We start from the raw sequence: 23,055 nt of genomic DNA on the forward strand, positions 1-23,055 counted from the left end.
AAGGGACATAACATCTTAGTTCCCAAGGTTGGTGGCACATAGACGATGTAAGGAATAGTTAATATTTCTTACAGCGTCATTGTCTATGGGCGATGGTGACCACTTACCATCAGGTGGCCCATATACTCGTTTGCCAACCTAAACCATGAAAAAAACCTTTTCAAACCGGTGGTAGGTTCACTTAATATAAAAAAAGTTGATAAATGACGATTCCAAAGTGTCTGTAGAAGCCTACTTGAATAAAGTATATTTTGATTTTTTTCTTATTAAGTATTCTGTGTTGAGTATAAATACAATATCAAAATTCTCCATGAAACGTTTATGTTCTAAGGATAAGCTCACACGATATTCCAATGTTACCTTTCTCTAAAGCTGGCGGCTAAAACCGTATTTCATGTACAGAAATAATCCACGTTAAGCCAGACTTAATAACTACATACGAGTTTTACTAATCTATGGCCAATACAAAATGGCCTCAGTAAAGTTTGTCTCTCAAGAATAATTTCCTTTTGTGTTGCCACCTGTAAAAAGTTATTTAATCTATACTACTATAAATGTAAAAGTAACTCTGTCCGTTTGTCCGTCTGTCTATCTGTCGCTCTATCACGACCAAACCAACGAAGCGATTTTAATGAAATTTGGTATGAAGTCTAAGTAAGGACAAAGGCTTCTTTTTTGCGTAACACATAACCCTTAAACATGAGCGAAGCTTCGAGCGACAACTAGTTGAAATTATAAACGTAAAGAAAACAAAATAAAATATCAAAATATAGACGGCCGTTTTTTTAAGTGATCAGGAAACAAATTCTTGTTATTGTTAAAGTGTGGCATTTTAAACTTGGTGGTATTTCCCTTGTAACTACATCATTCATTTTTCTACCAGGAACATATCAATGCAGAGTATCCCTGTTTGGTGGTAGAATATATGATGAGTAGGAGCTACCTACGCATACCGATATGACTAGGGAATCTCCAAAGAAATAACGTAATTTCTGAAAGGCCGGCAACGCACCTGTAAGCCTCTTGGTGTTGTAGATGTCCATGAGCGTTGGTGGTCACTTTCCATCAGGTAAGCCCCCTGCCCGTTTGCCTCTATAGAACAAAAAAAAAAAAGTTTCTTCAGAGCCCGACTACCAAGTGAAGTTCCTGAGCGCCTTACGGTAAAACGTTATTATTATTTACTATACTAAAATTCCGCAAACGTTTATAATATAACTTTGCCGATTCATAAATTAATATCATTTGTAAAAAATACATTAGTAAAGATGCGTATTATTCAATACATTATACAGTGGTAGCTTCACTTAATATATCAAATGACGATTTAAAAGTGCTTCAAAAAAAAAATTACTCGAATTTAGTATACTTTGATTTTGAAAAAATACCCGTGCCAAGCCGGGACTAGTTGCTAATGTTGTATGAAGCAAAATATAAACTAGGCCGTCTAACTCGTGACCTTATGTAGAGAATAATTATAATTGATGTAAAAATAATTAAATTAAATTTTGCAAACCCATTCTTTTCTCTCAATTTAAAGCTTCTGCTTTCATTTTGACTTAATTATGAAATATGCTGACATTGATTTACGACGATGTTGTTGGCGTAAATGGCGTTAATTTAGACGACAATGTAAATTTCTCATATAAAACCAAAAGATGGACCGCGTTAAACATTATAGTGAAGCAACGAAAACGAATACAAAATTAAAAGCAATGTAATATCGCCTTAGTGTATTCCGTTTTTGATCTCGTTAATACTTGAAAATTTATGAAGTTTGTTTATTAGTGAAATTGTTTACTAAACATTTTATTCAGTAGATATATGTTTAACCAATAGTAAGGAATAAAATAAATAAATATTGGACATCATCACATACATTACTCTGTTCCTAATGCAAGCTAAAGCAAATACGTTATGGATAACGACGGTACCGCAAAGATCCAGACCCAAGACAACATAGAAAACTATTTTTTCTACATCGAATATATCGAGAATCGAACCTAGGAGTGGCGTACCCAAGGTGGTGTAAATCACTACTTGACCAAGGAGATTGTCAATTATATATAAATATTATGTAAACTCAAAATACTAAATGTATTTATAGTAACATACCGTTATTATATTTTATATAACAAAGATATATACCGACGTTATTCGGTCAGATCAAATAAATTAATAATTTCCTATTCAGTTCTGTATATTTTCAAGCTGTCATTCGAAGCGTTCAAAGTCAATCTAGGCAGGTTATCTAGACTAGATCGACGTTGATCGATTGATTTTCACTCTAGCATTTCCTCAGTGGACCGTGCAGTGCGCCTCTAATGCATTTCAGCTGAGGCTTCTAAATAAGCGTCTGAGCGCTTTTAAACGGATTTAATATTAAGATATTATATAAGAACCTAGATGAGAGCTGATATCGTCCAGTGGTTAGAACGCGTGTATCTTAACCGATGATTTCGGGTTCAAACCCATGAAAGCACCGCTATATATAATGTGTGCTTAATTTGTGTTTGTAATTCATCACGTGCTCGGTGATGGAGGAAAACATCGCGAGGAAAGGTTTCCTGAGCGCCTTACGGTAAAACGTTATTATTATTTACTATACTAAAATTCCGCAAACGTTTATAATATAACTTTGCCGATTCATAAATTAATATCATTTGTAAAAAATACATTAGTAAAGATGCGTATTATTCAATACATTATACAGTGGTAGCTTCACTTAATATATCAAATGACGATTTAAAAGTGCTTCAAAAAAAAAATTACTCGAATTTAGTATACTTTGATTTTGAAAAAATACCTGTGCCAAGCCGGGACTAGTTGCTAATGTTGTATGAAGCAAAATATAAACTAGGCCGTCTAACTCGTGACCTTATGTAGAGAATAATTATAATTGATGTAAAAATAATTAAATTAAATTTTGCAAACCCATTCTTTTCTCTCAATTTAAAGCTTCTTCTTTCATTTTGACTTAATTATGAAATATGCTGACATTGATTTACGACGATGTTGTTGGCGTAAATGGCGTTAATTTAGACGACAATGTAAATTTCTCATATAAAACCAAAAGATGGACCGCGTTAAACATTATAGTGAAGCAACGAAAACGAATACAAAATTAAAAGCAATGTAATATCGCCTTAGTGTATTCCGTTTTTGATCTCGTTAATACTTGAAAATTTATGAAGTTTGTTTATTAGTGAAATTGTTTACTAAACATTTTATTCAGTAGATATATGTTTAACCAATAGTAAGGAATAAAATAAATAAATATTGGACATCATCACATACATTACTCTGTTCCTAATGCAAGCTAAAGCAAATACGTTATGGATAACGACGGTACCGCAAAGATCCAGACCCAAGACTATGGTATGGACTATGGACCAAGTATATGGTATTCGATGAAACTATACACATGCAGGTGCATGTGTATAGTTTCATCGAAATCAGCCACATGTGCATTCTACCATTCCATGTGCACCGCATTGGAATAGCTTGGTGGAATATGTTCCAAACCCTTTCCTTAGTGGGAGAGGAGGCCTTCCTTAGTGGGAGATGAAAATTTGCTCAAACCCTATGGAATTTTCATGTTAACTATTCATCTCGTGCTTAGTAATGGAAAACCTGTATGTATGAAAAGCATAAACCCACATAGGATCGGCGTGGTGGAATAACTTCTGATCTTTCTTCTCAAGTGGGGAGGGCACTTTATACAGCAATTCTTTTAACGGCTGATTCTTTAAACAATATATTAAATAGTGAAATATTAGATATTAAGTAAAGGTAATACAATCTACGAAATTTTATATTTCACGCCTTTTCGTTAAATTCCAAATATTCTTAATTCAATTATATTGCTATTTTATTATGTAAGGCACTGTTTATGATTTTTTTTAGAAACGTAGATTTTATTTTGAAACAATTTTAAAAACAGATTTTACTGCTATTTTTATTTTATCATATGACGTAAGTTATTTATTAAAAATCAAGATAATAAGTTATTTCGTTTATAATATTTTGGTCAATATTAAATTCAATTCTTATCTTAATTTAGTCTAAAATAAAAAAAACTAAAAATAAGTTTATTTTTTTAAGTTATTTTTAATTCGATTGTAAAAAATGCTACTGCTAAAATATTTTTTATTACTTTGTATTCTGAAATTTGAATACAGTTAATATGATTTATTTAAGAGATCAGTTGACCTCATGTCTAGTTGGAAAATGCCGGATAAAATTTAGCGTTTATTATATAATTTTACGTTAAGATAATAAAAACGATTATTGGTATCGAGATTTGAATTTAAACACCAAAATATATATAATTTATATTGATAAAATAGTGACTTATTTTATTAATTCGTTTATTATGACTATTTGTGAGAAGTCCAAATTCAATAAAATCGATTCAATCAATTCAAGCCAAAGTTCAATAGCCATCATAGGTAATTTTGACTTTAACGTCAGTATTAATATTTTAAAATCTGGCATTTCATGTAAATAAACCTCTGGTATATGTATATACATATATTACATATATATATCGTTACCTGTTACCTTAATCACAGACAACAAAGAAAACAGCAGTCTATTAAGACAAGCGACGAAGTACACTCGGTCCATTCTGCGAATGGTGCTCAGAATCGACGAACTTTTTACCCTTAGTTAATATATTCTATACTAGTTGTCGACCGCGGATTTGGTTGCGTTTTAGGGTGTTGGTTGTCATGTGTAAGGCAAAAACGTAGGCTATGTCCTTTCTTCGAGTTCAAGTCTGCTTCATATCAAATTTCATCGAATTTGGTTCAGCGGTTTAGTCGTGAAAAAACGACAGACATACAGATAGAGTTACTTTAACATTTAGAATATTAATATAGATTGTTGTGAGGGGAACCTTGTAATGTTATTGTTATATTGTATTATAGTGTATTATTATAACTTTTCAAACAGCCAGCCAAGTAGGCAGATAAGTAGGCAGATGGTAAGTGGTCACCACCGTCCATAGACATTTACACTGTAAAGAACATTTACCATAACTTGAAGCAGAATGTGCTTTGACTAAAAAGTTGTGATGTCTTTTGTACTACCTACTAACTACTTATAGTTACACTCTTGCTCATCTACCCGACGCTTACAATGATGAGCCAACCATCTGATCATCACATCATCATCATGCCCTGACCCCCGTTTTTCTCACTCATCTATTAATCAGAAACCCAGCAATATTCAGTTTTCAATTACGTACCTTTTATAACTCGTGGCTATAGCGGTTCGTCTATTTATAGTTCAATTTTGCTTTGAATAGATGTTTTCGTTGTTCAATCATTCGATTTCTAAGTTTGTCATACAAAAAGGAACCTGAATTTGCATATCAAAGACCGTATGTACATTGGGGAATAAAATTTTCTGACTTCGCCATCAAAGGACTCGTTCCTATGAAACGAAACGGTATGCTATTTTTAATGTCTTAATATTGGGTAAGGTTTCGTTATGTAAATGGCATTTATGACGTATAAATGACACAAGACAAATAAAAGATAATCTGTTGACCATGGGCAAATAATTTGATTTTTATTTCTGTTCATTGATTGGTTCGGTAAAATCATTATGTTGGTAGGAAAACGTAAATCGATTTGTATCTTTTGAACATGGATATTCCTTACTTCAAATATATGATTTTTTATTCTTCAAATATCAGATTTGTAATCCAGGATATCAAGACCTCTGGCCTTGTATCTAGCCCATAAACCAATATAACATATAAGAATAGAACGATATCTTATTATTTCAGTATTCTATTTTTAAAACATCTGAAGATTCCATTTCCCTTACAAAATTGCGGATCATGGACTGTGAAATTTTAATTGGGCTGGATATTTTGACACTCGCTACGTAATTAATGTCTCTACTAATTACAGCACTTACTGATAACGATCTCTTGTTCTTTAGTAATCTCATTACGTGCTTACAACGTGCCTCGTATCCTTAACAAATAAGATTTTCTGGAAGAAAATTGTCATGATATTCTGGATTCAAGATGTTTCTGGTTCCATATCGCTTACTTTAAATATCCTTTTAATTTTATGTTTTGTGTAAGATGATTTTTGTCCCAATGATGGGACTATAGCTGCACTGTTGATCATTTATGGTCTTATTTTGAAGAACTCTCTTAATGATTCTTAATTTCAATTGACTAAATTTGACTACCTCCGTGGTCGAGTGGTGTGTATACCGCTTTCATGGGTACGCTACTCCGAGGTCCCGGGTTCGATTCCGGGCCAAGTCAATGTAGATTATCATTAGTTTTTTATGTTGTTTTGGGTCTGGGTGTTTGTGGTACCGTCATTACTTCTGATTTTCAAGTGCTTTACCTACGTACATTGGGATCAGAGTAATGTATGCGATGTTGTCTCATATTTAAAAAAAAAAATATTTATATATTGTTAAGATTTTACACATAATTAATTTAAGGTTAAAGTTACTGGCCAGGTAGAGAGCGGCGCTATGGCAGTATAAAAAAATGTAGAACGTAAGGAAAGACGTCAGCTCACAATTTAATTAAATCAACACAAAACCGAGCCATAGATTGGGCAATTTGTAAAAATCCTTTGAATAAAAACGAACTAGGTACCTAATTTTATTTAGAAAGAGATCATCATAGTACGTTTCAACGATTAATAAAATTAATACTTTAATATTTCTCGTGATTTATTCATAATATAATTATGCATTAAATATTTTCCGTCTGAACATCAATGTTAATGATAAGATCTTATATATTAATATACACAAATATTTATATTAATAGATATTATGATATTACTTCAAGGTACTTCAATTTTATTTATTTATATAGACTGCGTACATTTAAAGTCATTGTAAACTAGATTTCCAAGAGTTGCTTTATCATGCTTAAGTTTCTGTTTGTCAATTTCCTCGCGACTGGAAATTAAGTTGTCTAGAAACGGAAACTGTCTTCATACTGTTTGTAGGTCGAACTCACTCGCTCCAAGCTATTAGACGCCATTTACCTCCAACGAGTTCGAGTCGCTTGCGAATATAGTTAATAATTTCATATATTGGTATAGATAGTAACTAATTAGGTATTTATACAACAACATGTAAATTCCCACTGCTGGGCTAAAGGCCTCCTCTCCCATTGAGGAGGAGGTTTGGAACATATTACACCACGCTAATACACATGTAGCAGAATTTCTATGAAATTTATCACATGCAGGTTTCCTCACGATGTTTTCCTTCACCGCTGAGCACGAGATTAATCATAAAGAAAAATTAAGCACATGAATCAGCGGTGCTTGCTTGGGTTTGTACCCTCAATCATCGGTTACGATGCACGCGTTCTAACCGCTGGGCCATCTCGACTCATAGGTATTTATATATTATAATTATAAATTGTCAAAATTCGATCAACATCAGTAATTGACTGAATTAAAATAATACTAAAAATTGTCTGTGCAATGTCAAAATAACTATTTCAAAATATAAGATTATTCATATCATCTATACATATAATAAAATTGGAGTGTCTGTTTGTAATATTAAAATAGCTTTTTTACTCAATGGTATGCACAGTACATATACCAAAATAACATTTTTTGTCGGTCTGTCTATCTGTTTGTTCCGGCTAATCTCTGGTACAGCTGGATTGGGAAACGAATTCCAAGATTTAATTTCATACACTTTTGTGATGTTTTGACTCAGATGGCTAATATTTTTCTTCCGGTTATTTATAAAGTATATTTGGTTATATTACCTAATATCTCTTTACTGTATATTCAACTGACCCTCACATTTTTAGCTGAAGATATACGCATTAATTTTTAAATTAAATTAATTTCTTTAATTCTACAAATTGAAGATATATAGATAGAATAGAAACTACATAACTTTTATGTTATACTTGAATGAAGCTAAATATAGCTTAATAATATATTAACTTCAAGTGAATATTTCTGAATCTCGAACATTTCGTGTGAAAAAATATACAGGACCAAAGACCACTAATACTTTAATAATAGAGAAGTTCTTTATGTGTGTTCATTCCAATTGTATAGTCGAATCTGTTCGGGCCGTTGCACATATCCTTTGAGGAAAATAGATGTTAGGAATCTACATAATACGTTTTCTTTTCAACTCTTATATCCTATGTTCATTTATTGGTATTACTAATTAGATGGCCCAGTGGTTAGAACGCGTGCATCTTAACCGATGATTTCGGGTTCAAACCCAGGCAAGCACCACTATATATATGTGCTTAATTGTGTTTATAATTAATCTCGTGCTCGGCGGGGAAGGAAAACATCGTGAGGAAACCTGCACGTGTCAAATTTCATCGAAATTCTGCCACATGTGCAATCGTCCAACCAGCATTGGAACAGCGTGGTGGAATATGTTCTCTACTCAATAGAAGAGGTGGCCTTAGGCCAGCAGTGGGAAATTTACGAGCTGTTACTTTACTAATTAATAGGAATCAGAAAAGATACTGATTGAGCAATTGAAGACAAAGAAGGTGATATACTGGTTATATTATCAATAAAATCGATTAAACTCTCCTTTCCCTCTTCCTAAATTTATGACTATAGGTCAATAACCTTGAAAAGTTTGTAGTTTATAATGTTGGAACGAAAATAATCGATAGAAATTTGAAACTACAGTTCTATTTAAATACAACGCGTATACGTTTGAGTATGCCGACAGTTAAAGAAAAAAAAATAATTATACCAAACCTAATTTTAGGTTTTGACGATAAAATCTTTTTATGTTAGAATATACATATACCTAATCAAGTTTAATTTGATTAAGTTGGTAAAGTTAATCCAAAAATACAAGAAACATGAAAAAAAGTGCTTGATGAAAATTGTTTATTTACAATGCACTAATTAAAATTATATTGCGGTCTTATTAACTAACTTAATTACACATAGTACCAGTCTCAAAGAAATCACTGTCACTTATTAACAATCACAAATATCACACAATATTTATCATATCATAATAATAACTCAAAAGCTAGACACCACTGTCATCACTCCAAGTAAGAAGTCGAGGCTGCGTAATTTGCTCCCTCTTAAGCCATACCGCTTTATACAGCGTCACAGTCATTGCACCTCCGAATAAGGGACCAACCCAGTAAATCCAATGCGAAGACCATCTAGCTGTCCATATGGCTGGTCCGAGCGATCTAGCCGGGTTCATACTAGCGCCTGCTAATGGACCTCCAGCAATTGCTAGCCCAGACACACTTAGGCCGAACTTGATAGACGTGCATTCATTTTTTTCTTCGTTAACTGGATCCCACACAGAACAAATGACAAACCCCAATGCGGCAGTAAACACTACTTCAACTCCCAACGCTTGGTACACTGTGAGTCCTGCGTGCGGCTGCGTGGTACATATACCACCGGCGATCAAATCGGACGGTGACAATACCATTAACATACCATATCCTATAGTTGCGCCCAAGCATTCAGCGATCGCATACGCAATCCCAAGAGGCAAGGATATCTTACCCCATATAACAGCAAGTAGCGTCACAGTTGGGTTCATGAAAGCACCAGAAATATGTCCAAAAGATTGAGCTATGAACAAAACGATTAGCCCAGAACCTATAGGGCTGTACATGGGCGTAATTAAAGGTACTCCATCGATAGGTATACATGTCATACAACAAAGAAATATTAATAATGTTGTTGCTACCAGTTCTCCGAGTATCGCTCTCCAATTTCTGTACCACCAGGAAGAGATCTCGAGTGCTGGTCGACTTTTTAAATCTTCCATGACTTTTATCTTGCCCACACAATCTGCGTGACTACTGACAGCCATTTTATTACAATGACAACTTCGTTATGGGTTAGATATCACAATTTTGGTGACATGAGTCACTTTTAACAGTATACACACTTCAGACCTGGCCTTTCGCCACACGTGTGTTTCTCGAGTGCAATGTAAAGATTCATTGATCATTATTTATGGCAATATCAGAGCAATCGTATGTTACAGATTTTATCAGGGCGTCATCTTTTAAACAAACAATTTGATAAACTGGTTCAAACTAAACCAGTACTATACAGAGCTATTATTGGTATCAAATATTTAAACTTGATCGGAAATGTTGTGACATTATTTTGTGTCAAGGAGTCACTGAACTTTGATTTTTAAGGTATTTTTATCATAACCTAATAAGAAGTATAAACAATGAGAGTCTTCGAACCGTTGTGTGTACGAGTAACTCATAACTGTAAAATGAAAAGGAAAACTGTATTGAAACACAAAATAAATCGTTACGGTGATGTTTTGAACTTTATTAACAATACATTAAAATGCAAATTCCATTGTGCCTTTTTTCTTTTGTTATTGTTGAATATTTTTCGAAATTGGAATCCTGCCTATGATATTTATTTTATGTAAATGCATTCAGTTCAAATCATAATATTGTCTATATTTTGTAATACCCATATTACAAATATGATAAATAATATGTATCTTTCTCTATCAGATAGTTTTCATAAAGTTTTACTTCTATGATAATATAAAGTATAGCATTTCGAACAATAATATAACAGTATGTAAATACTAATGATAAACAAAAGTTATTTTCTGCTATATAAATAAAATTTAATATTTGTCTATTATATAGATAATTGGTTAAGCACTGTCAGAAATATGAACTAATCCACCAACCTTGTTACTGAGATGATATGAACAACACAAATTACATACTGTCGTTACTCTTGCTTAGTCATCCTTCAAATCACAACAAAATATACTGATCATAGGCCACAACACAGACATAGACGACAGACAGACAGACAGACACAACCACACGTGTGTCGTGTGGTTGACTTGGCACAAACTTTTGTCGTACAGACATCGTTACATAATATGTATTTACAAGTTTAAGTAAAAAAGTCTATCGACAAAATGTCTATGGAGTCTTATCGACTTTTAGTTTTTAAGAAGCAGAGTTTTTGAAACAATATTCTCAGCAGTATCGTGAAAACAGTGGCGCAAATATTTCTAAACTGAAATATAAAAAAAAAAGTTAAGGAAATTGAAATTGAAAAGGAAAGCATTAAATTCATTTGTTTTTGGTAAAAAAAAAACAGTTAATAATTTTTAATTGATTGATTATTTTATTTTTAATAATAATAAGCAGACATGCAGACTTTCATGCAAAGCTCAAACAGAAGTTAGAAGTTTGTATCAATTAGTATGTATCGTGTGAACCTACCATAGGCATTTCTATGCCTACCTAAACAGATGAACCAAACATTTCCAACTCAACAATTTTCCTATCTATTATTATTGGCACGTTTGCTAGAAATCGTAGAGCATTATTTAAATCACATAATTGTTAAAATATCAAAATATTCCCAATTAAAACTCAAATTAATCCAATGGGTATTTACATTTTTTTAGAATGAAACAGGTATATAATTAAATGATCAAAGAACATTAGTTCTTGTCTTATTATATATGCACTATCAACTCCATTGGCCCATTCATTCAATATTTGTTATTATTCAGCAATTTGTTCAGTCGCATGCCATAACACATGACGTATCAATGATCTATTTATACAAAACAAGAGACGTCGAGCCTCCATACACCGATATAGTTACTGTTAATCAAATATTTAAATAATTTAATTGACTTGACATTGTCTTATATTAAAGGTAATTTATTGTATTGAATTCATTATCAAGAAATATATATGATTCTAAAATAATAAGATAGCTCAAGTCGTATGTTGAATAGACATTATAATGTTTTTTGATGTATGCGAAGCTATAACATATAACATCACGGTTGATAAAAAAGGGGGGAATTAATACCTGTTGACTTCCAGGCAGGATATGTTAATTTAAATAATTGTATTAACTAACATGACTGCATTTTTTTTAAATGTTGAAAAATAGTCTACACAACACACACAACACAGTAGGTGTTTATTGCCGGTTCTTCTCGGTAGAATCTACTTTCCGAACCGGTGATAGCTTCACTTAATTGTTAAATGACGATTCAAAAGTGCTTGTAAAAGCCCATTTGAGTAAAGTTTATTTTGATTTTGATTTTTGATGACGTAGAATCAAATGTTTTCTAAAAAGTGTTAACATAGCTGAAATGATAACTCGAAATTTCCTGCTTTTGACTGAACTTCTTACAACTTTAGTTACGCAAATGTGTGCAACAAAATATCCACGTTTGAGGATAAATTTGCAGGAGGCAAACTATATATACAAAGTAATTGTTACATTTACTCACGCTTGCATGTGTTCGACATTGACAATCCAGAAATATAAATAAACTAGCTATACCCGCCCGCTTCGCTGGGCATTAGTCGTAAAAAAATATTTTTTTAATTTTTAATTTTGTAATTAATTACTGATAGAATGTACAAATAATCAAGAAACATGCGAGCTCTAATCAAATACTTAAAAATTATTTCATTTAATATTCGTCAATGATGTTCTCGATAGGCTGCAGATTGGTCATAGCACCCATAAACTTATTTATCAAGATCATATCTTCTTTGTTTTGAATCCGGAAACAGATATGATTTATGAGAATGTTTTTGTTGGTGTAATCTCGATGTAAAGTTGGTACGATGAAAATTTTAATGAAATTTCTATAGTCTAGAAAAGTTTGTATCACACAAAAACGTCCTCTATTATCCGGTTCTATCAAATATCGATGTTATTACATTTACAACCTTGTCATCTGTATGTATCACGTAAATAAATGTACCCTTTGGCTTGAAGTTTTGATTGGTTGCATCGAATGTAATTTAATCGTTCGTTCTCGACCATAGCGTACATGTCAACAATGAATTGTTAAAACAGTTGACGATACTTCAGAATATGGTTAGATTAATTATCTCTAATAATACGATACACATAAAAATCTAACTCTTCGATGTCATAGAGCCAGTCGTGAGATTATTTTGATACAGTCCGAGATGATATCCATCTTCTGCTCGCATTATCATAATTGGATAATCGTAATAATTGTCATACGATTGATATTTTTCAGCGACACCTTGATTGTTTTTGTGTCGCTTAGTGATAACAATACCTCGTTATGTAATTTCTGTACCGACAATTACAGCTGTGACTTGAGGAGCTATGGAAGCTTTAATACGCCTTTTATGCTCTATGTTCTATCTGCATTGATAATTACTTTGAATCATTTGTTTTTTCACTTTCTAGAGCAGTTGTAGGCATAATCCTAAATTTAGCGATTATTTCTCGATTAGTTGTGGTACTGTACATGCATTGAAGATCAATTTTTTTCTACGTTGTCCGTGAAATAAGTGTCCAGAGATTGGGGATTTTATTTAGATACTGGAAGAAGTGAACCAATCATATTTACACTTTAAGCGTAGACGCGAAATTATTGAATTGTACAATATTTGTTGCTTCAAAAAGATGTCATTTAAAAGCATGAATTGTAATTTCTAATATACTGAAGGAAATATTTAGACTCCTTAATAGTTCCCGTCACGTAGGTAAGAAGGGGTTCTGGTGATTCAACCAGTTGTGGTAAATACATTTTACCAGTGGAGTAGCATATACCATCAGTTTATTTAGCGTGACAATATGGGCATACTATATTCATTGAACCAATGATCACATCGGGATTCAACTTGTTATCATAACCTATATAGTAATTGAAGGCTGATTTATTGTGATTGGTTCTAGTTCTTGACTTAGTCTATTTTAATCGTTCATCATCCAGTCATTTGGCTTGTCAGGTTTATCAGTATCTCTCGATAAAGATGCTTGTTCGAAGATCTGGAACTTGATCATTTCGTTGACTAACTGTTTTGGCAGCTCTTAAAGTAGAAATTCGGATTCTATTTGTTTCTAAACGTATTTCTTGTTGGTGTGTTGTTTCCGTAGCTCTTTTGGATGACGCTACGCATATATTGTTGATATTACGATCTTCTATTTCTTCAATGGCATGGTGGTTTCAATTTATATAAATAAGTTGTTTTTTCTGGTTATGTGTCTTACGTTTACATTTTATACTAAAGATTCATTGCTATTGGATTTATGAGTACTTACCAATAAAAATTATTGTTTACTTTCTTATAATCAGAACAGCTAATCACTTCTTCCCATATATGTAATTTATAGTAATTATCTCATTTTAAAATGACAATTATTACTGTTGTGATTATTTTATGTTTATTGGCATATGACGGAAATTAAGTTAGTTGTTATGCTTTTTGAATAGATTTTCATTTTTTATTTCATATTTTATAATTATCGGTTGATCGGAATATAAGTGCATCGTGATACACGTAAGGGCCATCAGTTGGTTATTTTTAATGATACGGATGAAATAATTACTTTTTCCATAACACAATAGATAAACATACCAATTTTCATAATGATCGATCAAATAGTTTCTGAGTTTATCGATGACACACATACAAAAACATCCTATTGGCTATCTATATATACTTTTGTATGTATAGATCGCCTATGATTTGTTCCTTTATGCCAATTTTTATAAAGATACAGACACACAAAAATTTCAAAAATGGTAAAAATTAAGTCAGTCAAAGAACACAGTTATGACGAATTACGACAAAAATAAGTGTACAGACAGACTCTAGAGATTTATATAATAGTTATAGATTAAGTACTGACGTGCGATAGCTTTATTATTAGCGTATTTTATGTATAACTTTGGTGTTTCTATACAGATTTCTATGATTTTTTTTTTTATGAAATAGTTAATACTGTTAACTTTTGTAATTTGGGATGATTCAGAGTGTTATAATCGTAGGAATAGACAAATATAATCAGAAAGCTTCGAACTACTACGCTATTGGGAGTGACACGTGTTATTGTGAGTCAACCATAAAAGATAGACATAGGCTGTCATGGGATATTTATTGTATAATTTTAAGGAGAACATTTTCGTAATACATGATTTCTGTGTAGCTTTAACCATTAAGGCTAAACACGCGACGGAAGCTCAAAATATGGGGTAACTTCTCCCGTTTTTCAGACATTTCCCTTCACTGCTCTGCTCCTATGGACTTTAACGTGATGAAAAGTATACTATAACCAGCTCAGGAGTATGAAAAATAATTGCACCAAGTTTCGTTAAAATCCGTCGAGTAGTTTTTGTTTCTATAACGGTTATATGGACAGACAGACAAAAATTTTACTGATTGCATTTTTGCCATCAGTATCGACCCCTGATCACCCCCTGATAGTTATTTTGTAAAAATATTTCATGTACAGAATTGACATCTTTACAGATTTATTATAAGTATAGATTATTAAAGCGTTATGCGCTATCAACCAAACTCAAACTTCAAATATATCTCATGAAGATATGTTTAACTAATAGTAGTCAATTTTAAGTAAATTATTTATTAATTTTGACTTATGCGTTTTTAAATATTAATATGAAGTTAGCTATTTGTTTTATAATATATTTTAAATATTTAATTGAATGTGTAATTTGTTACAGAGTAGATTAGATAATAAAACCAGAGAGATCGCTTGACGCAATACTTGTTCTGTCGAAATCATTATTTGTATCAAAACAAATAAATATATGTTTCGAAACATTACTTTGATTGTGTTAAACGTGGGTTACTTTGATAAACTAAAGTTACTTACTCATCGTGTATTTCACTTAAATAATTATCAATTTCATTAATTGTTTATAATTTTACAGAGTTGATAAGTTTTGGTCGCGGAGTAACAGAATTTCACCTGTCGTTGTCGACGAGGTCATACGTGTTATTATGTACAGTAATCACTTTTTTTTATGATAAATGATAAAATAAATAACAGCCAGCGAAATAAAATTGTCGACTTGCTCTCAAGGTTGACGAGAAAACGTAAACACTATATATATTAAATAATATATGGTGTTACTTAACCCAAAATAGAGCAAACTTAAGTTTATATAAAATATTTTGACAGCATGTTTAGAACATACTGTAACACTTAATCCAATGAAATATAATTTGCAAATCCAATAGAGATCCAATATCTACACTTTCATCCATCAAATACAAGAAATAAGTAAATAATACACATACTATTAATACAAGAAATAAGAATAAACTTGTAACCCCTAGTTTCCGTTTGTATACGGTAAAGAGAACGTTTTTGGGGAATGGTACACACATATATATATAGATACCGGGAAATATAATCAATTTACCATTTTCAAAATTAAAAAAAAGTATTAAGACTAAATTAATAAATAAATCGTATTATTCATTAAAAGAGTACTTTTTTGAATGAAAAGGCTTGGGTTCTATGATAGTCTTATATATAATTTGTTTATATGAAAAGAGCAATTATGCGAGTTACTTGCCTTTTTGAGTTTCTTCTCGCTAGAAGCTGCTTTCCGATGGTAGTATTTAATTATTGACGATTCAAAATGCTTCATTGTCAAGTTTACTCGAATAAAATTGATTTGATTTGATTTGATTAAACTCTAAGCAAATCTATTAAATGCGTATTCTGAATCAAATGTCATATTTTTCACTTAAGCCAAAAAACCACATTAATTATCTCTTAACATTCACTGGGATCAATTTTAGGTCCATATCTCTTCCTTGTGTTCATAAATGACTTGCCATACCTGGTACTAAATAAACATGAAATCGTTTAATTTGATTTGATGTCAGGTCTTCATTTTTTTTATATATGGATACATTAGTTAGTATATGACTCCATTGAATTCACTGCTCCAAACGTGTCCAAAAAGTATTTTACTTTTTAATAAACAAGTTACAGACGTTACCTAATTAATAACATAATTATTTGAAACAAGCCTAGATAGGTAAATTTAATTTGTTACCGAATAATTAACTATTATGCAATTGACAAAATACAAACATTTAAAAAAAAATATCTCTCAATTACACTTTATTTATATACTTGTTTTTGTTCTACTATAGTTTATTTTTATTTTCCACAAGTTTGAACAATGTGAACTATTGACTTTTAAACATATTAGTAACCATGCTAGAAGGCCTATACTGGATTAATTTAGGCTTTATTTATTGTAAAACTAGAAGACCTATATTTTATGGAAAAATTACCTAAAAACATTTTTGTAAAATAATGTTCAAAATAATACATATTTCATGTCAAAATATTCAGATTTTTTTGGCAAAGCTCGTTTAAAACAAAGCTATCTTTATAAAGATAAAGAAAGGACAAAATATATTATAATATACTGTTATTAAACCATTCGATATTTTCAAGCATATCTTTAGTATATGGATTAATAGTATTAAAATAGTAAAATTCTTGTCACTCTTTGATGACCTCAACTAGAACTGTTCGGATATCGTAGCCTCATAAACTAAGCTCCTCATTCGACTCTATCACCAAAGGTTTATTTTAATGTAATATTGTATTTTTCTATTTTTGTAGATAGATATGATAGTACTGGAAATAATAAAACTAGTTAGCAGTTTGCTAATATTATTATTTTATAACAAATTTGTATATTTTATGAGCTGAGATGGCCCGGTGGTTAGAACGCGTGCGTCTTAACCGATGATTGCGAATTTAGACCAAGGCAAGCACCACTATATATATGAGCTTAATTTGTGTTTATAATTCAACTCATGCTCGGCGGTGAAGGAAAACATCGTGAGGTAACCTGCATGTGTCTAATTTCATCGAAATTCTGCCGACAACCCGCATTGGAACAGCGTGGTGGAATATGTTCCAAACCCTCTCCTTAATGGAAGAGGAGGCCTTATCCCAGCAGTGGTAAATATATATTTGTATTTGGTGACCTTTTACTACTATGCTTATTTTCAATGAATATATTTTCTAAAATTTAACTATTTTTGGAACAAAAGGTCATATTTATATCAATCGTGTTTTATCGTGTTGGTTGTTATGTATTAGGCAATGTCCTTTCTTGGAGATTTCTCTTTTAGGTCTTTCAAATTTCCTTCATACCAAAGTTCATCAGCAGTTTGCTTGTGAATGAGCTACAGACAGACAGACAGACACTGTTACTTTCATATTTATAATATTTTAACCCTTATCGTGGCAAAAAAATTTTTTTAAAGAAAAGCAAAAACTAATTATTTCGGTAGTTTCTTTGGGTTATAAAAAACATCAAAAAAATAAATAAAAAAATCATGATATAGAAATTTTGGAAAAACAGTATGTATACTATAATATACATTGCTACGTTTACTGTGATTAGCGCATTTTTGGGACTGTATATTATACTATACATTGCTTCATTTAGGCAGGGTTTGAATTAAACTGCTTTTAACGTTTACCAAAAAATAAACGGCATAATTTTAAATAAAAAATACAAATATTACTGATAATAAAAATATTTAATTAAAAAGAAATATTTTTTGAATAAAACTTTACCTAATTAAAACCCTAAAAAATGTTTTTATTATAAAAACAGGGTCTATGTTTGGCTTTATTGCTTGTGGTGACTGTAAAAAACAATTTAGTTTTTTCACATAACAAAGGTGAACCTTACACACCCCTACAATTGCCTATAATGATAATAATCGCCAAAAAATCTAGTATTTCTTCTCTTGTAACTTTTATGGATCTTTCACTCCCTTGTATGCTATTTAAATTAGTATGAGTTATAATTATATCTACTAAGTCTTCTGTAAAAAATCTATAAAATTTAACTAAAGGAGACCAATTAGATGGAATATTTTCCAGAAACATAGGTTTTGCTATTTCTGCATTGTTTTTGAACTGTGCTTTTTGCGAACTAAAGGTAAATTGATTTTTCTAGTACAGTAAAGAGGGTAAGGATGAAATTGAAGGCGAAATATTTATCATTATGTCATAATTACTCTCTGATGGATTAGGAAACACCTGAGTAAGAATGTAAGTAAGAGGAACTTCAGTTGTTTTGGCATTAATGTCATCTGTATGCGTTCCGTCATCATCTGAACTTTGTAGGAGGTTTAACCTTTCGTAGCTGAAATTTATCGAGGCTGCTTCGGAAGTTTCTGCCGGTCCAATCATTCCAGCTTCATCACCGCTATATGTCCCATCACTTGAGTCAGAGTTTGCATTCTGTTCAGGCACTAAGGATAAAATCCGCCTAGGTTTTTCACTCATAGCAGTCTAAAACCAAAGCAAAAGAAACATGCAAAACAACCATCCCAACCATCATGTTAGTAAAGCAATAGTGTGTTATAGGTAGGTAAATACTTTGTTATTGGTCCCATAATGAAAAAAAATATTCATGCAGTATTAATAAATAATAGATAACACAAAATAATAATAAAAGTAATAATATTTTTATGGGAATCGAGCCCAGAACCTCGTGAGTGTCTCAGCAGACGATTTCTAAAAACACCTGGGTAGTAGATTATCTTTAAATTATAATAAAATTGATTCAGTAGTTCAAATAGAAAAGAAGATTGGAAGTAACTTAATTTTTTTTACAGTTTAATTAGTTTAGAGTAAAACAATATTGATCCCATGAAGTTAGCAATGTATATTATTCTATACACATCAAATGAAAGTTAAATTACTCCTATTGTGGCATTGTATAGTATAATATACGTTAGTAAAAAATACGACAAAATCATGCTAATTCGAATAGCGAAAACAGCAATTTTATAAAAATATGTAAGTACAGACATTAGAGAATGTTTATTTTATAAAATACATACACATTAAGGCGCTTAATAATAAAAATAAAATAAAACTTACCTTGGATAAAAAATAACGGTTCATCTTGACAGTTATTTTTCAAATTTGATTTAACATTACTACAGATATAATAATATTTTTATTTTTTAAGTGTAAATAAACGTCTAGAAATGTCAATGGTTCAATAAAACTATGTTAAAATATATTTGTTGTAATTGTATATTTTTGTGAAGTTATACGTATAGTATACTATACAAAATAAAGATAAGGGTAGATTAAAACTTAGTGTAATAATCATGTTCTTGGTTTCAAAGGATTTGTAAGTCTCTCTAATGCATTGAATTAATAATTCAACAAACAACTTGACAGTTGCGCACAATAAAATTGTTACAACGTCAATATTATTGGTATTGTTATCTCCTCTTGATATTTGTATAAAAATAGTTATTAGTTATCTTTTATTTTCAGTTATTAAGATGTTGTGTCAACTGTTTGTAGTGTACGCGTGTGCCGGAATAGTCTTAGCAGATCAAACCGATTGGCGTATAGTAAATATAGACCAAGGGCCTGTTAAGGGCTATAGGGAGTCTCATGGTAATTTTGTTTTTTATGGAATACCTTATGCTACCGCACCCACCGGCCCTAATAAATTCAAGGTAAGTAAAGATGAATGAATTAATGATGAACTGTTTTATGGCTGCTTCTTAATGAAAGTTTCGGGAAACGAGACTAAGTAAATTTTATCACATAAACGCTTTGTGTAGGGCCGTCTAGCTATCATCCAATGATCACTTATTTTACTACACTGTGTTTATATGTATGTGTGTGTGTGTGTGTGTATAGCCTGAAGGGTGAGTGGGTCAGTATACAAGCACAAGGCGCCATAACATGTTATATGTAAAAAAAATATTATTTACACTAATGTCTATAATATGGCTCGTTTTATATAAACCCGATCTTAAAAAATTTAGGGTAGGTAAATTAAGTGTATTACATTTACAGCCACCGCTTCCACCGCCGACTTGGAATGAAACCTTCGAAGCAATCGAGAAGTTCATAGTATGTCCACAGAAAACAAGCTTACATGTTACTAAGGAAAATATTGTTCGTGAGACTAAAAATTTTGCTTTGAATCCACAAGAAGATTGTCTCATTACCAACGTTTACGTACCTGACACTGAAGAAACAAACTTGCCAGTAGTTGTTTATTTCTATGGCGGCGCGTATCAATTAGGTTACAGTAACATCAAGACTGCCATTCATTTATTAAACAGCAAGGAAATTATAATAGTAGACTTTAACTACCGGCTCGGCGCTCACGGATTCCTCTGTCTTGGCACCGAAGACATACCTGGCAATGCTGGTATGAAAGACCAAGTGGCATTGTTACGATGGGTACAAAGAAACATTGCAAGCTTTGGCGGAAATCCAAACGACGTAACTATTACTGGATGGAGTGCGGGGTCTTCGGCCGTTGACCTTTTCGTGATTTCTAAAATTGCGAAAGGGTTATTCCATAAAGCAATTCCAGAGAGTGGTCCGATTATTAGTTCATATACAATGCAGATTGACCCGATTGCAAACGCTAAGAGGGTTGCAAGAAAGTTAAACTTCGAAGATTTCGACAGTATAGATACTTTAGAAGCTTTCTTTAAGAATTTAGAATTGGAAAAGCTGTACTCTGTAACGTTTGTGAATGAAACTGATTCAAGCACAGTGTTCGCTCCATGCGTCGAACGCTATGTAGGTCAGGAAATGTTCCTCGACAAAGATCCCGAAAGTATATTGAAAAGTGGTAACTATTCTAAAGTACCAATGCTTTACGGAATCGCTGAGATGGAAGGTATGAATCGTTTGCCAAATTTTGAGGAGTGCAAAACTATGATGAATAACAACTTTACCGATTTCCTACCGATCAATTTAATTTTCCAAAGTGATGAAGAGAGAGATCGGATAGCGCAAAAGATTAAGCATTTCTACTTTGGAGATGAACCAATAAGCGAAAAAAATATTTTGCAGTACGTACAATATTTTGGTGATGTTTTATTTGCGTATGGAACAGCAAAAACCGTTCAATTACAAGTGGAAGCCGGAAATGATCAAATATACTTGTATGAATTTGGATATACTGATGAGAACAGCGATTATATTATACACACACAGTCACGTGGTGCAACACACTGTGCACAGACAAACGCAGTTTTAGATTTGGAGGATGAAGAGAATCTTTCAGATGCTTACAAAGAAATTAAAGCAGTTACGAGAAGCTTATGGCTTAATTTCATTATAACGGGGTAAGAAAAAGATATTTTAAGGATTTAAAAGGGTAATAAAGAGAACCTTTTTTTGGGATGTATGAGGAAATTGTCGTTCATTAAAACATTTATTAATTTTACAGGAAACCAGTCCCAGAGGGTTCTTCGTTCACACCATGGCCTCCTGTTGGTGAAAATGGAACCCCCTTCATGTTCATAGACAGAGAACTGACATTGAGAAAGGGTTTTATACAAGATCGTTTTCTTTTTTGGGATAAAATTTATGAAAAGTACAATTGGAAACCGTTTGCACCATATCGGTTCTAGAAGTAGATTTTAGGTAAAGAAGTATTTTACGACATGTAAGCAAGTAAAGAGTTTAAGTAAGTTCTTATTATTTACTCTATAGTGATTCAAATTCAATATATGTATTTATTTTGCATCGTGTATTTAAGTGATAAATTATATAATTATTACAATAAGATCTTTATGGACTCAGTCAGACTTACTGGGTGGTAGGGCTTTGTGCAAGCCCGCCTTATTAGGTAACACCCACTCATCAGATATTTTACCGCTAAACAACAGTACGCAGTATTTTTGTCTTCCGGTTTAAAGGGTGAGTGAGCCAGTGTAACTGCAGGCACAAGGGACATAGCATCTTAGTTCCCAAGGTTGGTGACGCATTATTGATGTAAGGAATAGTTAATATTTCTTACAGCGTCATTGTCAATGGGTGATGGTGACCACTTACCATCAGGTGGCCCATATGCTCGTTCGCCAATCTATTCCAGAAAAAAAAAATTAATAAAAATAGACCCAATAAGCTTTAACTAATATGATTACTATAATATATATAAGTATATATATAATATATAAGTATATTATACTAGAAGACATCGCTATGTAGCGATAAGGTCGACAAAATTGTACGCCTCTTTTATTTAGGATAAATGTATGTTGTATTTATTTATTTTCTTTGTGTACTGTAAAGTATAAACTAAAGGATTTTTTTTTTAATTTGAGTACTCATAAATAAATATTGAGTTGTAATAGTTTTTTACCTGGAATAAAATTGTTAAATTAAAATGACAATTTTAAAAATATTTATTTATATTTTAGACTAT

At 31.8% G+C, this 23,055-nt stretch overlaps 2 protein-coding genes across 2 annotated transcripts; one reads left to right on the plus strand and one right to left on the minus strand.

Moving 5' to 3' along the window:
- Positions 1-8,850: 8,850 nt before the first annotated feature.
- Positions 8,851-10,351, minus strand: LOC124533042 (aquaporin-like). The gene has a single exon (XM_047108211.1). It carries the CDS (start codon positions 9,844-9,846, stop codon positions 9,034-9,036), a length of 813 nt encoding a protein of 270 aa, XP_046964167.1. The 5' UTR covers positions 9,847-10,351; the 3' UTR covers positions 8,851-9,033.
- Positions 10,352-20,139: 9,788 nt separating this feature from the next.
- On the plus strand, positions 20,140-22,514 carry LOC124533260 (esterase FE4-like). The gene is made up of 3 exons (XM_047108468.1): positions 20,140-20,332; positions 20,679-21,970; positions 22,075-22,514. Exons 1-3 carry the CDS (start codon positions 20,153-20,155, stop codon positions 22,256-22,258), a joined length of 1,656 nt encoding a protein of 551 aa, XP_046964424.1. The 5' UTR covers positions 20,140-20,152; the 3' UTR covers positions 22,259-22,514.
- Positions 22,515-23,055: the final 541 nt, after the last annotated feature.

The sequence above is a fragment of the Vanessa cardui genome, chromosome 10, assembly GCF_905220365.1.
Source record: "Vanessa cardui chromosome 10, ilVanCard2.1, whole genome shotgun sequence".
Taxonomy (NCBI): Eukaryota; Metazoa; Arthropoda; class Insecta; order Lepidoptera; family Nymphalidae; genus Vanessa; species Vanessa cardui.